We start from the raw sequence: 14848 nt of genomic DNA on the forward strand, positions 1-14848 counted from the left end.
GGTGGTCGTTTGACTGCGGATCCGTAGCGGATACAGGCAATGAGGCAGTGATCGCTGAGATCCTGGTTGAAGACAGCGGAGGTGTATTTGGAGGGCCAGTTGGTCAGGATGACGTCTATGAGGGTGCCCTTGTTTACAGATTTAGGGTTGTACCTGGTGGGTTCCTTGATGATTTGTGTGAGATTGAGGGAGAATCATTCCAAGCACTGGAAACTGAATTCAATCCCCATTCTGGAACTGAAAATATAGATTCTCACAGCTCTAATGTCTACATTAAATCTTGAATTTTGAATTACTATTTTCAAAATGAACTAATCCCTGACTGGACAAAAGGGGAAAGGATATTAGATATGGTGGGCATAGGCCAAGGGGGTATGATATTATACTTCTGATGCTCCTCTGCATTCTGACACTTCCCAAATGGTCTAAGCTGGTATCAAGTGTTTTTGATCAGGCTTATAGTCTTTCAGGACTGTGTGGTTTTCCCGTGTTCTTTGCATTTGTATCCTTTGTATCAAACGAGCCTACAGCATGCAAAGCCTTGGTTGTGAACTTTTATGGTGTGCTGGAAAATGGGCTCACAGCACAGGGGATCTGCGTTCAAATAAATAAAAGAAACCTTGAAAGGGTTAGAGGTCAAAGGTTAAGGGACAGAGGTGCGATGACCCCAGCAGGATCTGCTCTCTATAGAAATGTAATTCTTTCCGCAGTGTCCCTCTCACTTCTCGCCCAGCCCCCACTGTGTTCCCAGTCTTCCCACTGCTAGCAAGTGATTGGAGTAAAAATCAGCTCAGAGGATTTGAAAAGATTTGGGCTCCTTTGTTGACATCAAACTCAAAATGGAGGTTTAAAGGGGAACTCTGCAATTTCTACATCCAATTTTGGACTTATAAATTAATGATATGTACCCCTTGATTTTTGAAGAATATAACTTATAAATGCGTCATTATCTCAGTTTAACTGTCATACATCATTAGAACACAGAATATAATCTTGTTTTACTCCAAAGTTAAAGTAAATATAAACCAACACTAAATAGCCTCAAAACATGGTTAAAACTATAATTGTAATATCATGCATGGTCAGTCTTTGCATCCATAGATATGTTTATGTATTTGAGAGTAGTTACATTTCTCCAGCCCCATCCCTGCCCCAGCTTTTTACCGAAACATGGGCGTGGAGAACGCTTTGTTATTGTTTCAACTGCTGATTTCCACTTTAAGGCAGGGGCAGTTGTGCAATGACATGCTACACCAAATATTGAACCAAGAGCTACTATGTGGTGATACTTTCACGCAAGCCAAACTGCAAGTAAATTAAGATGTGTGGTGTCATTGCATTGTAATACTGAACACTCCTCTGAAAATGTATTGATCAACATTTCCAAAGCACGATCAGTGTATCATCAATATCAAGAAATAATAGCAACATTTTTGTCAGTCAGACAAGTTAGTTTGGAGAACTCCAGTGGAAAGAAACTAGTCTGGCAAAAACCACAATGTTGAACAAGGTTTCTAGGCTATACACAAACAGACTACAGAACAGTGACATGTTTATTACCAATGGTATGTGTTTGAGAGAAGAGAAGAATGAAGAAATAAGAACACGGTCCACATTTTGATTGGGGTTTTCAAAATGATTTATGTGGCAGCAAATAATTCCACATACATATCAGTTTAAACTGGAACAGTTGTCACCACAGAAGTTGTCGAGTGCTTTTATTTACAGAAAAAAAGTGACTAGAGTTCATATATGTTACACTTTGATATTTGTTCCTTTTTATTCCTACCCATAGGGTAATAGGTCCACAGTAGCTTTGAGTGCATTATGAAACACACAAACCTAGGTTAATGTTTCCTTCACTATCCATACAAAAATGAACAAAATACCAACCGTAACACAGAAAACCAAACAAAAAAAGAACACCATGTTACAAAGTTACAGAAAATACATCTATAGTATCTCCTCCTCCTCTCACAAATACAGCAACAGAGCTTGTGACAAAGCACACAAATAATCTGGCTGAGGCACAGCACTCCAGCGGTGAAACAATAAGGCAATCCATCCTGGGTTGTATTCATTAGCCACCAAACTGAAGAAAACAGACTGAAATAGGGAATGACAACCTGAACCCAATAAGAAATACTATATTAATTTTCCGTTGCAAAATGTATTGCTCTGTTGTGCCGTAATGAATACGACCCTGGTTCTGCATCAGGCTGAAGCTTGTCTTCTGTACAGCATCTGAGAGGCCTGCTCTGAGCCCACACAGGCAATGCGGTGGTGCTGACCAAGTGAAAACAGCGTACGTCGTTAAGAGGCCATACTGACGTCAGCCACAGTGGACAACGTTAACAGAGTTACATTGGTTGCGTACATTAGTGGCTGAGTACAGGGAGGGAGGGGTGATGAGTGTTTTTTTGACTTGGTACAGATGTAGGATCTTAATTTGATACATTTCTCACTGCAGAAAAATAATCCTCCAGCATTTTTGTAGGGTTTGAAAAATTTTTTGTTAAGGCAAATCATTTTGAAGTGGAAATGACAAATTCTAGAAGCCTTTTAAAACCTTTTAATACAATACAAATTTGCATTTACTACTGTGCAGGATATTTCCTCAACAACAGGGTGATAAAACTAAGATCCTACATCTGTTGGTCGACTGCAGGGATGGGTGTTCATCGACTGCAAAGGCACAGCTGTGTAGGCCACACTGCACACTTCCATATGTGAGATTATTCCGACTGCCTCCGTTTGCACTGCCATTTTCTGCAAACAGCTCCACCATTGAGATGATTGCTGCCCTGAACAGACTAGGCCTACACCACAATATTCTGATTGTGTAATGTGAGAAGAAGTCCTGAATCTTAGCTTGGTTCTCTGTGCTGTGGCCTGTGGCTCAGGTAACCCAGTGTTGCTACTCTGCAGCCTCTCTCCCCTACCATTACACTGATACTCCTGATTAGGTGCCTCTGGGTCGTGTTGGGGAAAGGCAGTGGGACGTTTGCATCCATAGGCTTGGCAGGCAGGCTGCATGGGGATGACTGTGCCCAGGGGAGCTCCTCTCTCTGAGGGCTGAATTGAAAGCCTACTTGGCCCAGCCTGTAGTGGCCTCTCCGTTGATGTAGGCGAAACCGGGAAAGTGTTGAGAGTGTTCATACTCAGAGTTCCTGCGAGGGGCCAGGGGGGAGTACATGTCTCCAGAGGCGGCGTAGCGGGAGGAGTGTATAGGGGGACTGGTGTAACAGCTGTTGGCCGGTGAGACATCAGCCCACCGGGGGGTCACAGGCGTAGGGTGCAGCCGAGGAGTACCTCCCATCAAGCAGGGCTCCATCCGTGACATCTGGCTGTTGAGTGGGTACTGCCAAACAGAAGAGAATCTTGGGTGTTAGGTTTATGGTATTATACTGTATGTAACATGTACAGTGAGGGGAAAAAGTATTTGATCCCCTGCTGATTTTGAACGTTTGCCCACTGACAAAGAAATGATCGGTCTATCATTTTAATGGTAGGTTTATTTGAACAGTGAGAGACAGAATAACAAAACAAAATACCAGAAAACGCATGTCAAAAATGTTATAAATTGATTTGCATTTTAATGAGGGAAATAAGTATTTGACCCCCTCTTAATCAGAACGATTTCTGGCTCCCAGGTGTCTTTTATACAGGTAACGAGCTGAGATTAGGAGCACACTCTTAAAGGGACCCCAAGAACACCATCCCCACCGTCAAACATGGAGGTGGAAACATTATGCTTTGGGGGTGTTTTTCTGCTAAGGGGACAGGACAACTTCACCGCATCAAAGGGACGATGGACGGGGCCATGTACCGTCAAATCTTGGGTGAGAACCTCCTTCCCTCAGCCAGGGCATTGAAAATGGGTCGTGGATTGGTATTCCAGCATGACAATGACCCAAAACACACGGCCAAGGCAACAAAGGAGTGGCTCAAGAAGAAGCACATTAAGGTCCTGGATTGGCCTAGCCAGTCTCCAGACCTTAATCCCATAGAAAATCTGTGGAGGGAGCTGAAGGTTCGAGTTGCCAAATGTCAGCCTCGAAACCTTAATGACTTGGAGAAGATCTGCAAAGAGGAGAGGGACAAAATCCCTCCTGAGATGTGTGCAAACCTGGTGGCCAACTACAAGAAACGTCTGACCTCTGTGATTGCCAACAAGGGTTTTGCCACCAAGTACTAAGTCATGTTTTGCAGAGGGGTCAAATACTTATTTCCCTCATTAAAATGCAAATCAATTTATAACATTTTTGACATGCGTTTTTCTAGATTTTTTTGTTGTTATTCTGTCTCTCACTATTCTAATAAACCTACTATTAAAATTATAGACTGATAATTTCTTTGTCAGTGGGCAAACGTACAAAATCAGCAGGGGATCAAATACTTTTTCCCCTCACTGTATGTATCATATCTAGGGCTGGGTTTTTCCCTGAACACATGACCTGACCGAAGAAACCCCCTGCCCCTAATGAGGCTATAGCTGGACTCCAGAGTTTTTCCTGGTCACGTAATATTACTGGGCAAAACTACTGGCCCTTATGTAATAAATGATATGTAACATAACACAAATCTTTGATTTCTCTGTAACACTATGAGGTTTATAATTCATAATGAACATCAACAGTAGAACCCCTATGCACACCAAAACGTTGTAAATGATGGACATAAATAAGTCACTTCCTGAAACTGAGATGAGCGTTGGACTAGGATAAGTGGTCAGCCGGTAGTATTTTCGTTGCCCAGGGTGACTGATGACTAACAGCGCGGACAGAATCAGCTCCTCTTACAAAATATTTGGGACTGGTCAAGAAATCCAACAAAGTGTCCCATTTGTGTCTTCTCCTTCCCTTCCTCTTGAGAGATCCTCTCAGACACACTCAGACAAAGCGCACACATTGTGCCCGATTTAAGTTCAGAGCAGGGAGCACAAAAGTGGAAGTAAAAGTATTTCCTCTTTATCCCACTAAATATAAACACACAGGCAACAGTCGGTTTGATTATGAGGGATGGTGGAACGGAAAAAGGCTGTCATCACGGGTCAGGGTGGCTCAGCGACCTCTTGTTCATGCTGAAAAGAGACCATTGAATAACAATATTTTAATAAATACCCCCCCGGCCTGGTCTATGGGGTCTATGGCCACTGGCTCAGAGAGGTGAAGAGACTATTGAGTGGTGGGAGGGGGAGGCAGAGAACAGAGACCCGGGCCACTGGCTAGACCACCTTTCACTGTCTGCTGCTTCCGCTGGTATGGAGTACAGTAGAGGAGAGGGCAGGGGCGGCAGGTTCGAATCGCCAAGCCGACTTGGTGAAAAATCTGTTGATGTGCCTTCGAGCAAGGCACTTAACCCCAATTGCTTCTGTAAAGGTGTCAGCATTCTTTAGTTTGCCATGGCAAACCAAACAAGTGTGCTTGCATAATCCCTTAAAAGACCATTGGAAAACGATAAAAAAAGCGGCAATAGTACTGTTTGTCTATTTTGAGACACCGTAGCCAGTATACACTTCTTCGAAATAGTCCAAATTAATCTAAGATAACTCAAGAAATCTGTCATTAATTATGACGTTTCTGCAGAGGAGATCTTAGTCCCGCAATTTTACATCTAAGTAAGATGTTTGGTGCAGTATTTCCCAATGAAATAATTTGCATGAAAACGAGTCGTCGCTTGTTGAATGACAACAAAGACTTTATTGAAGAATCCCTATTGTCGACCAATCACCGACGAAGGGGCGTAGACTTCGGCTACCACTTCTTGTGTGCCTGAACAGCCCAAAAAACGTTACCTATGTCCAAAACTAACAGAAATGTCACAAAATGTTTTCATAATATACAGTGCCTTGCGAAAGTATTCGGCCCCCTTGAACTTTGCGACCTTTTGCCACATTTCAGGCTTCAAACATAAAGATATAAAACTGTATTTTTTTGTGAAGAATCAACAACAAGTGGGACACAATCATGAAGTGGAACGACATTTATTGGATATTTCAAACTTTTTTAACAAATCAAAAACTGAAAAATTGGGCGTGCAAAATTATTCAGCCCCCTTAAGTAATACTTTGTAACGCCACCTTTTGCTGCGATTACAGCTGTAAGTCGCTTGGGGTATGTCTCTATCAGTTTTGCACATCGAGAGACTGAAATGTTTTCCCATTCCTCCTTGCAAAACAGCTTGAGCTCAGTGAGGTTGGATGGAGAACATTTGTGAACAGCAGTTTTCAGTTCTTTCCACAGATTCTCGATTGGATTCAGGTCTGGACTTTGACTTGGCCATTCTAACACCTGGATATGTTTATTTTTGAACCATTCCATTGTAGATTTTGCTTTATGTTTTGGATCATTGTCTTGTTGGAAGACAAATCTCCGTCCCAGTCTCAGGTCTTTTGCAGACTCCATCAGGTTTTCTTCCAGAATGGTCCTGTATTTGGCTCCATCCATCTTCCCATCAATTTTAACCATCTTCCCTGTCCCTGCTGAAGAAAAGCAGGCCCAAACAATGATGCTGCCACCACCATGTTTGACAGTGGGGATGGTGTGTTCAGCTGTGTTGCTTTTACGCCAAACATAACGTTTTGCATTGTTGCCAAAAAGTTCAATTTTGGTTTCATCTGACCAGAGCACCTTCTTCCACATGTTTGGTGTGTCTCCCAGGTGGCTTGTGGCAAACTTTAAACAACACTTTTTATGGATATCTTTAAGAAATGTCTTTCTTCTTGCCACTCTTCCATAAAGGCCAGATTTGTGCAATATACGACTGATTGTTGTCCTATGGACAGAGTCTCCCACCTCAGCTGTAGATCTCTGCAGTTCATCCAGAGTGATCATGGGCCTCTTGGCTGCATCTCTGATCAGTCTTCTCCTTGTATGAGCTGAAAGTTTAGAGGGACGGCCAGGTCTTGGTAGATTTGCAGTGGTCTGATACTCCTTCCATTTCAATATTATCGCTTGCACAGTGCTCCTTGGGATGTTTAAAGCTTGGGAAATCTTTTTGTATCCAATTCCGGCTTTAAACTTCTTCACAACAGTATCTCGGACCTGCCTGGTGTGTTCCTTGTTCTTCATGATGCTCTCTGCGCTTTTGACGGACCTCTGAGACTATCACAGTGCAGGTGCATTTATACGGAGACTTGATTACACACAGGTGGATTGTATTTATCATCATTAGTCATTTAGGTCAACATTGGATCATTCAGAGATCCTCACTGAACTTCTGGAGAGAGTTTGCTGCACTGAAAGTAAAGGGGCTGAATAATTTTGCACGCCCAATTTTTCAGTTTTTGATTTGTTAAAAAAGTTTGAAATATCCAATAAATGTCGTTCCACTTCATGATTGTGTCCCACTTGTTGTTGATTCTTCACAAAAAAATACAGCTTTATATCTTTATGTTTGAAGCCTGAAATGTGGCAAAAGGTTGCAAAGTTCAAGGGGGCCGAATACTTTCGCAAGGCACTGTATGCATGAACTCTTCCGAACTGTTTGGGCTTGGAAGCATGCGGACGCCTTAAGTCGCTCTGGATAAGAGAGGAGAGGGGGATTCAGACTACTGACGACCATCTGATCTCCTCCCACTACAAAGACGGGGGAGGCTGGAGGACCCTTGACAGGAAATTACCATCAGAAGGGTCAACTCACACCACTCGCTGCTATGGCTAAAGGCATCAGTATGCTTCAGTTCGGCTGGTGCCTAGCTGAAATCGGCTAGCAGAACTGAGCAAGCGTGCTCTCATAATCCCTTAAAAGACATTCGCTGGAAATATGAGAGAAAAGTGGCAATAGTACTGTTTGACCATATTGCGATGCCATTACCACTTCCTCAAAATAGTCAGAATTAATCTAAAATAACTCAAGAAATTGGACCAACATTTTTACGTTTTTTTGCAGAGGAGTTCTTAGTCGCACAGTTGTACATCTAACTAAGAGGTTTGGTGCAGTATTTCACAAAGAAACAATGTGCATGAAAATGAGTCGTCTCTCATTGAAGGACAACAAAGACTTTATTGAAGAATCCCTACTGTTGACCAATCACCGATAAAGGGGTGTAGACTTTGGCTACCGACTTCGGTTTGCCTCTAGAAAAAAATGTGTGTGCCCGAACATCCGAAAAAACCTTCACTGAAGTCCAAAATGAACAAAAACTCACAAACTGTCATTATAATATATGCACAAACTCTTCCGAACTGTTTCAGCTGGGAAGCATGCGGACGCCATAACAGTGAATGAGCTCCACCGACACCGACACCACCACAAGGCTGCTGCACCCTCCTCCTCTCGCCTGCTCTTGTTCTTGTTGGATTCCTCTCTCTCTCTCCTTTCACACTCACTGTTGTATACCCCCCGGCATGCCATGCTATAGAGTGTGTTTTGCATACTAACGAGCCCTGTTCTCATTTACACATCCTGTTCATATTAACATTCCTCTCTGATTTACCGCCTTGTGTAAAATTCAACCTTACAAAAGCTAGGATAGAATTGACGCCTCGCCTACAACCCAACCAGGAATATCACATCTATATTACATAGGGATGTGAATAGATATCAGAGGGAGGTCTTTAGTGGCACGTTGAAGAAAAATAAACAAGTATGCCTTCTGCGTCATTCTGCCTGATTCAATGTCACATATGTCAGTGGGTCTAGCGCCTCTGTAATGATGTACTATGGTTATTAGGTGATTTCACAGCTTTTCTCTGTCAAATAACCCAGCAGACTGTCTAATTTTTCTCTTTGTAATGGATTTGATACAGTGTTTCACTGGCTTTCTTCCCTCTCTGCTCTGACGTCAATGAGATACAATGGAGTCTACTCCAGGACCCAAGCCAAGAACAACTATTGTCACCAACAAAGTCTTGCAGGTGTGGTGAACTGTGTGAAAAGTTGGAATTGTTGACTCTGTGGCTAAATTTCAGTATTATAAAACAGGCCAGAAAGATATATGTTGGATGACAAAGGGTCTAAAAGTGTTGAGCAAATATAAAGTAAATCTCGGAAACCAGAACCAAATGTTGTGTGTGCTCTGAGAGGCTAATATCAAGCTAATGTAAGCTAATGCTTTTCGACTGGATGTGCGTAGTCCAGTATAAAGTTACAGAATTTTCTCCACTGTGATTCCATCCAGTATACACCGTTAGCAGATTCTCAGGTGAATGCAGATGATATGGTCTGATTTGTAATTTGGGAGTCCAAGTTTGGACTGACCTGTGCAGAAGTGCGGTGGTAGGCGGGATAATGGAGGGGGGCAGGAATGCCCGGTTCATGGGCCAGACTGGGGTACTGGCTCTGGATGGAGTGGGGGTGCTGGTTGGAGTAGCTTCCGTAGTTATAGCTCCCAGTGAACCTGGAGAGTGTGCACAAAAACAGGTCAACATCATGTATTCAATGTAGTACTTTAAATGTTTTCCATACATTTGTTTGTAAGAAATCAGATAACCCCTCTATGAGAGCTCAAAACCCCTCTATGAGACCTTATAACCCCTCTATTAGAGCTCATAAGACCTTATAACCACCCTATGAGAGCTCATAACCCCTCTATGGCAGCTCATAACCCCCCTATGAGAGCTCACTACCCCTCTATGACAACTCATAATCCCTCTATGACAGCTCACCCGTGCTCATCCCGGTGTGCGTAGACTGGCAGTCGATGGGCGGAGGAGGGAGGGGGCACTGGGGCACCACTGCGCATGCAAGGCTGCTGCTGTCCGCCCTCAGAAGGGGTGCCGCTTGACGTTGTCACTGTGTACGTAAGGGACCAGGTATATGACTGAACAGCTCCTGGCACACACACGTAACACATACACACACAGAGACAAAGGGATTGGCACAGAGGAATCTACCTTGCCGTGACCCTTAGAAACCAACCCAATGCATGAGCACAGGCAGAATATGCCCATTCTAATAAATCATTTAATTCAACTGCTATGTATTAATGAATTAATCTGACATTATGTACTTTGTTGGACATAATCGTAACATTACCTACAGAACATGACCACAGACATGTGGGATTGCTTCTATGGTATTGTAGCTCCAGTCTAGTATTAGCTCAATATCCAAGCAACACTCCCCACTAACAGATTCCCTCCCCAGTACCCCAGTGTTGCTGTCTGTCTTTCTCACCTGTGGTGGCTGTGGCCCCTGTGTACTCTGGGGACTGGGCAGCAGCGGGGGAGCTGGCGGCTGGGACCCCCACTGAGGTGACAGACTTGGCCGGGGAGAAAGGCCCTGGGGACGTGGATGTGGGCGTGGTCTCCGTCAGCATCATCTCTTCCTCTTGCTCAGCTATAAGAAGGGGTCAGAGGTCAATAAACTATTCGAGAGACAGCAGGTTCTTATGTCCTCAAGAGTCAGTGTACTTCATACAGCATTCAATATCAGTACTGTCAAAATACATGTCGTTTTTTGTTTTTGTTGTTTTTTTGTTGTTGTTAAAATGCATTTCTCGTTGTTTTTGTAGCAGCAGCAATACTGATGATAGTATGACAGGTCATTCCCAAAGTCCTATACAGAAGTATTAGTAATATTATTATTAGTAGTAATAGTAGGAGTAAAAGGTAAAAGTAGTAGAAATTGTAGTACTAGTAATTGTGATTGTAGTAATACTAATAGTTGCAGTGGCAATGCAGTGCTGTAGTAGTAGTAGTATTGGAAGCAGTTAGTAGTTGTTGACAGAGTGGGGGTCTGACCTGTGTTGCCCTCTGCCTTCATGGACCTCATGAGCTCGTTAGCCCTCTCCTGGCAGTGCAGGGACTCCAGTAGGTACAGCACATAGTCATCAAACATCAGGTGGATCAGGTGGAACGAGCCTACACACAGGCAGACAGAGAGAGAGGTGAGATTAAAGTTTCTTTATATTGACATACGCACCTTAACAAAGCTAGTTTCAAGGGCACATTTAAATTATTCGCTTTTATCATCTAGAAGGCGGAGACAGTACAGATGCATCAAAGCTTGGACCGAGAGACTGATTAACAGCTTCTATCTCCAGGCCATCAGGCTGTTAAACAGTCGCCACTGGCCGGCCTCTGCCAAGTACACTATCTTGAACTTTTGTTACTGTTACTAGCCAGCTACCACCTGGTACTCTACCCTGTACCTTAGAGACTGCTTTGCCCTATGTACAGTACGGAGGTTTACATACACCTGAGCCAAATACATTTAAACTCAGTTTTTCACAATTCCTGATATTTAATCCTAGTAAAAATTCCGTCTTAGGTCAGTTAGGATCACCACTTTATTTTAAGAATGTGAAATGTCTGAATAATAGTAGAGAGAATGATTTATTTCAGCTTTTATTTCTTTCATTACATTCCCAGTGGGTCAAAAGTTTACATACACTCAATTAGTATTTGGTAGCATTGCCTTTAAGTTGTTTAACTTGGGTCAAACGTTTCGGGTTGCCTTCCACAAGCTTTCCACAATAAGTTGGGTGAATTTTGGCACATTTCTCCAGACAGAGCTGGTGTAACTGAGTCAGGTTTGTAGGCCTCCTTGCTTACACACACGTTTTCGGTTCTGCCCACAAATTCTCTATGGGATTGAGATCAGGGCTTTGACTTTGTTGTCCTTAATCCATTTTGCCACAACTTTGGAAGTGTGCTCGGGGTCATTGTCCATTTGGAAGACCCATTTGCGACCAAGCTTTAAATTCCTGACTGATGTCTTGAGATGTTGCTTCAATATATCCACATAATTTTCCTACCTAATGATTCCATCTATTTTGTGAAGTGCACCAGTCCCTTCTGCAACAAACCACCCCCACAACATGATGCTGCCACCCCCGTGCTTCACCCCCGTGGTTGGGATGGTATTCTTTGGCTTGCAAGCATCCCCCTTTTTCCTCCAAACATAACGATGATCATTATGGCGAAACAGTTATATTTTTGTTTCATCAGACCAGAGGATATTTCTCCAGAAAGTACGATCTATGTCCCTTATGTGCAGTTGCAAACCATAGTCTGGCTTTTTTTATGGCGGTTTTGGAGCAGTGGCTTCTTCCTTGCTGATTGGCCTTTCAGGTTATGTTGATATAGGACTCATTTTACTGTGGATATAGATACTTTTGTACCGGTTTCCTCCAGCATCTTCACAAGGTCCTTTGCTGTTGTTCTGGGATTTATTTGCACTTTTTGCACCAAAGTACGTTCATCTCTAGGAGACAGAACTCATTTCCTTCCTGAGCGGTATGACGGCTGCTTAATTTTCCTGGAATTTTCCAAGCTGTTTAAAGGTACAGTCAACTTAGCGTATGTGAACTTCTGACCCACTGGAATTGTGATACAGAGAATTATAAGTGAAATAATCTGTCTTTTAACAATTGTTGGAAAAAATGACTTGTGGCATGCACAAAGTAGATGTCCTAACCGACTTGCCAAAACTATAGTTTGTTAACAAGAAATATGTGGAGTGGTTGAAAAACGAGTTTTAATGACTCCAAGCTAAGTGTATGTAAACTTCCGACTTCAACTGTATATAGAGTCATTGAACACTGGTCACTTGAATGCTGTTTTACCCACTTTATATGTATATACTCTATTCTAGTCATGGTTCATCCTATATAACTACTGCTGAACACACCTTTGCTCTGACCTTTCGGGCAGGCTTCGCAAATCTGCGGTACACCATTGATTATTATAGCATGTGAGAGAGTAGAACAACTGGGCAGTCATTGTTATCAAAAGAGACGGGGGGCTGTTTCTTGTTTCCTGGTACAAAGTCACTGCCCCAAATATGACAGCTGACCCCTGGGTCTGGTATGGGAGATGACTGAGACTGTCGCTGGGGAAGGAAAGGAGCGTGACACAATTGTGACATTGTGCTGGTGACTCCAGCCATCGTGCGCATAATAAACACCAGCAGCTATTCACGGAATGGAGTAATGCAATACTGCTTGGTCATAAAATTGAAAAGATAGGCAAACACATTTGGGGGGGGGGGGGGGGGGGGGTAGCCATTGTTAATGAACTGTTTTTGCACGGAGAGCTGTTTTATCAAAACACTGCAACCAGCTGTGGCTTTGATATTTACAGACAGGCCTGAAGGGGAGAGGAGAGGGAAGGGGAGTCATTTTTTAAACATTTTACAGCCCCTATATATTTCAGTGCCTTGGTCATGCACCGCTAGCTAGTAAAGTAAAGGCTAGGGGTGCCATGCCAACAAGGCTGCCATCTTACGGCCACGCTTTCCCCCTGTTTTGGATTGGGAGAACAATCGAAGGGGATTCTCTGCTGAGTCTGGGCACAACTTTTCTTATTATCATTTCCCAAAAATGGGGTGAGGGGCTTAAACTACTTTTGGACCTATGTGCATACTAGCATATTCATATCTCAGTTCAGCACGTTTTGGGACAATGCCCTGGGTAATCTGTTTGTGTTCTTCAAAGTCTTTTCTAGACAACTACTGTCTGACACTAGTGACACCAGCAACATGCTCCAATAACATTACATAACCCCCCTATAACAAACTTTTTTTCCTGTGTCGGCTAATACATGCCCCAGCCCAATGCTAGATCCAACCACTCACCAAAGCTCGGCGCACTGTGGAGGGTCATATCCCGGATGACTCGTGTCCCGAAGCACGACCACATAAGCAGGAACTGCTGGGCCACCTTCTTCAGGCACCCAGGCCTCTTCCCTGCCACCTAAAGGGGACATTTCCATGAGAAAAGAAGGGGAAGGGTTGGGGAGGGAGAGAATTAACCCCTGGGATCGTATTGGGGCTTAACCCTCAGGAACGAAAAACATGTCAACAAGTTAACTATTTAATTTGCCCCTGGGGACAGGCCTTCCCATTGAACCATTGTCTGGGGAGTCCAGGACGTTGCCAGGGCAACAACATTTTACAAGCCCATATCTGGAGCATAATGCCCGCAAATGGGAGCCATGAAGACATCATTAACTAGGAGAGTGGCTCTGCATCAGCATGGAGAAACGGATGTCATTCAAATGCATAGTTTATTTTTAAAGGGTCATAATCCTTACTGATTTGCTGTATAAATATACTTCAACAATAAAATAACACATCGTCGTCCAGAATGGCCTTGGTAAATGTAACACATACGTCACTGTGGAAATTTTTAGGGGGACAATTGAAGAGGTTATTTCTATACTTTCCACTTACAAACAGCATACGCCATGCTGTAGCAATAGTAGAAAGCACATGTCTCAAGAGGATGTCTGGATGTTTTCTGATGATATATCCTAGATCTTAACAGGGCATAAAAAAAATATGTTTTTGTGGAAATATGAAGTCATGAGTTCTTTAACTGACCTTGACAACACAGCGGTCCACCATGGAGTCCAGCCACTCTATGTAGCCCTCTATAGGAGACTGCTCCTCCAAAAGACGGTCAAACTCCTGGTACACTGAGAGAGGAAGGAGACGAGAGCTGCATCTAGCCACAGTTTGTCAACACATAGCAACAGATAACAATTTGGATCAAATGAAGAAGTGGAAAAATTGTAGTGTGTGGACCTAAATAACCATTACTTAAATCAATCAAACTACCAAAACCAGCAGCATATACAGTATGTCTTGTATGTGGCTATGTATCTTATTTGTTGCTATTGTGCATAATTTCTCTCTGTCTAATAGAACAGAATGAGAGTTTTTTATGCGACACCAGTCAATCTGTGACCTGTGACCCTATCACGGCCATTTCAGAGGGATACTGCTGAAATGAATTTGAGATGCTCCACGGGGTGTTTCAGAGCAGAGTCAACTTGCTTAACCTTTCAGCCTCCATCATTACGGCTTGACTTTCCTGGCCGTGGGAATGATTGTCCAATGGGTGACATCTACTGTGTGTTATTGGCAGTTGTGGGTGTGTGGGAATGAAGTGCATTTC

The 14848-nt window shown here is 43.2% G+C and overlaps 1 protein-coding gene across 2 annotated transcripts in view; it reads right to left on the reverse strand.

Moving 5' to 3' along the window:
• Positions 1-1621: 1621 nt before the first annotated feature.
• The window catches only part of LOC110522810 (transcription factor RFX4), a 30260-nt gene continuing 17033 nt past the window's right edge, over positions 1622-14848 (reverse strand). Inside the window, exons 12-18 of one of the 2 annotated variants that reach the window (XM_090230923.1) lie at positions 14272-14366; positions 13525-13642; positions 10689-10808; positions 10123-10284; positions 9612-9738; positions 9205-9343; positions 1622-3361 (exon numbers count right to left, since the gene is read on the reverse strand). In XM_090230923.1, coding sequence (XP_090087049.1) covers positions 3089-3361; positions 9205-9343; positions 9612-9738; positions 10123-10284; positions 10689-10808; positions 13525-13642; positions 14272-14366 — 1034 coding nt within the window. In that variant the 3' untranslated portion in view covers positions 1622-3088. Of the gene's footprint in view, positions 3362-9204; positions 9344-9611; positions 9778-10122; positions 10285-10688; positions 10809-13524; positions 13643-14271; positions 14367-14848 lie in introns of both variants that reach the window. The other variant, XM_021601283.3, reaches the window with a different exon arrangement.

Source organism: Oncorhynchus mykiss, chromosome 1 (assembly GCF_057628025.1).
Source record: "Oncorhynchus mykiss isolate SJ-2025 chromosome 1, ASM5762802v1, whole genome shotgun sequence".
NCBI lineage: Eukaryota > Metazoa > Chordata > Actinopteri > Salmoniformes > Salmonidae > Oncorhynchus > Oncorhynchus mykiss.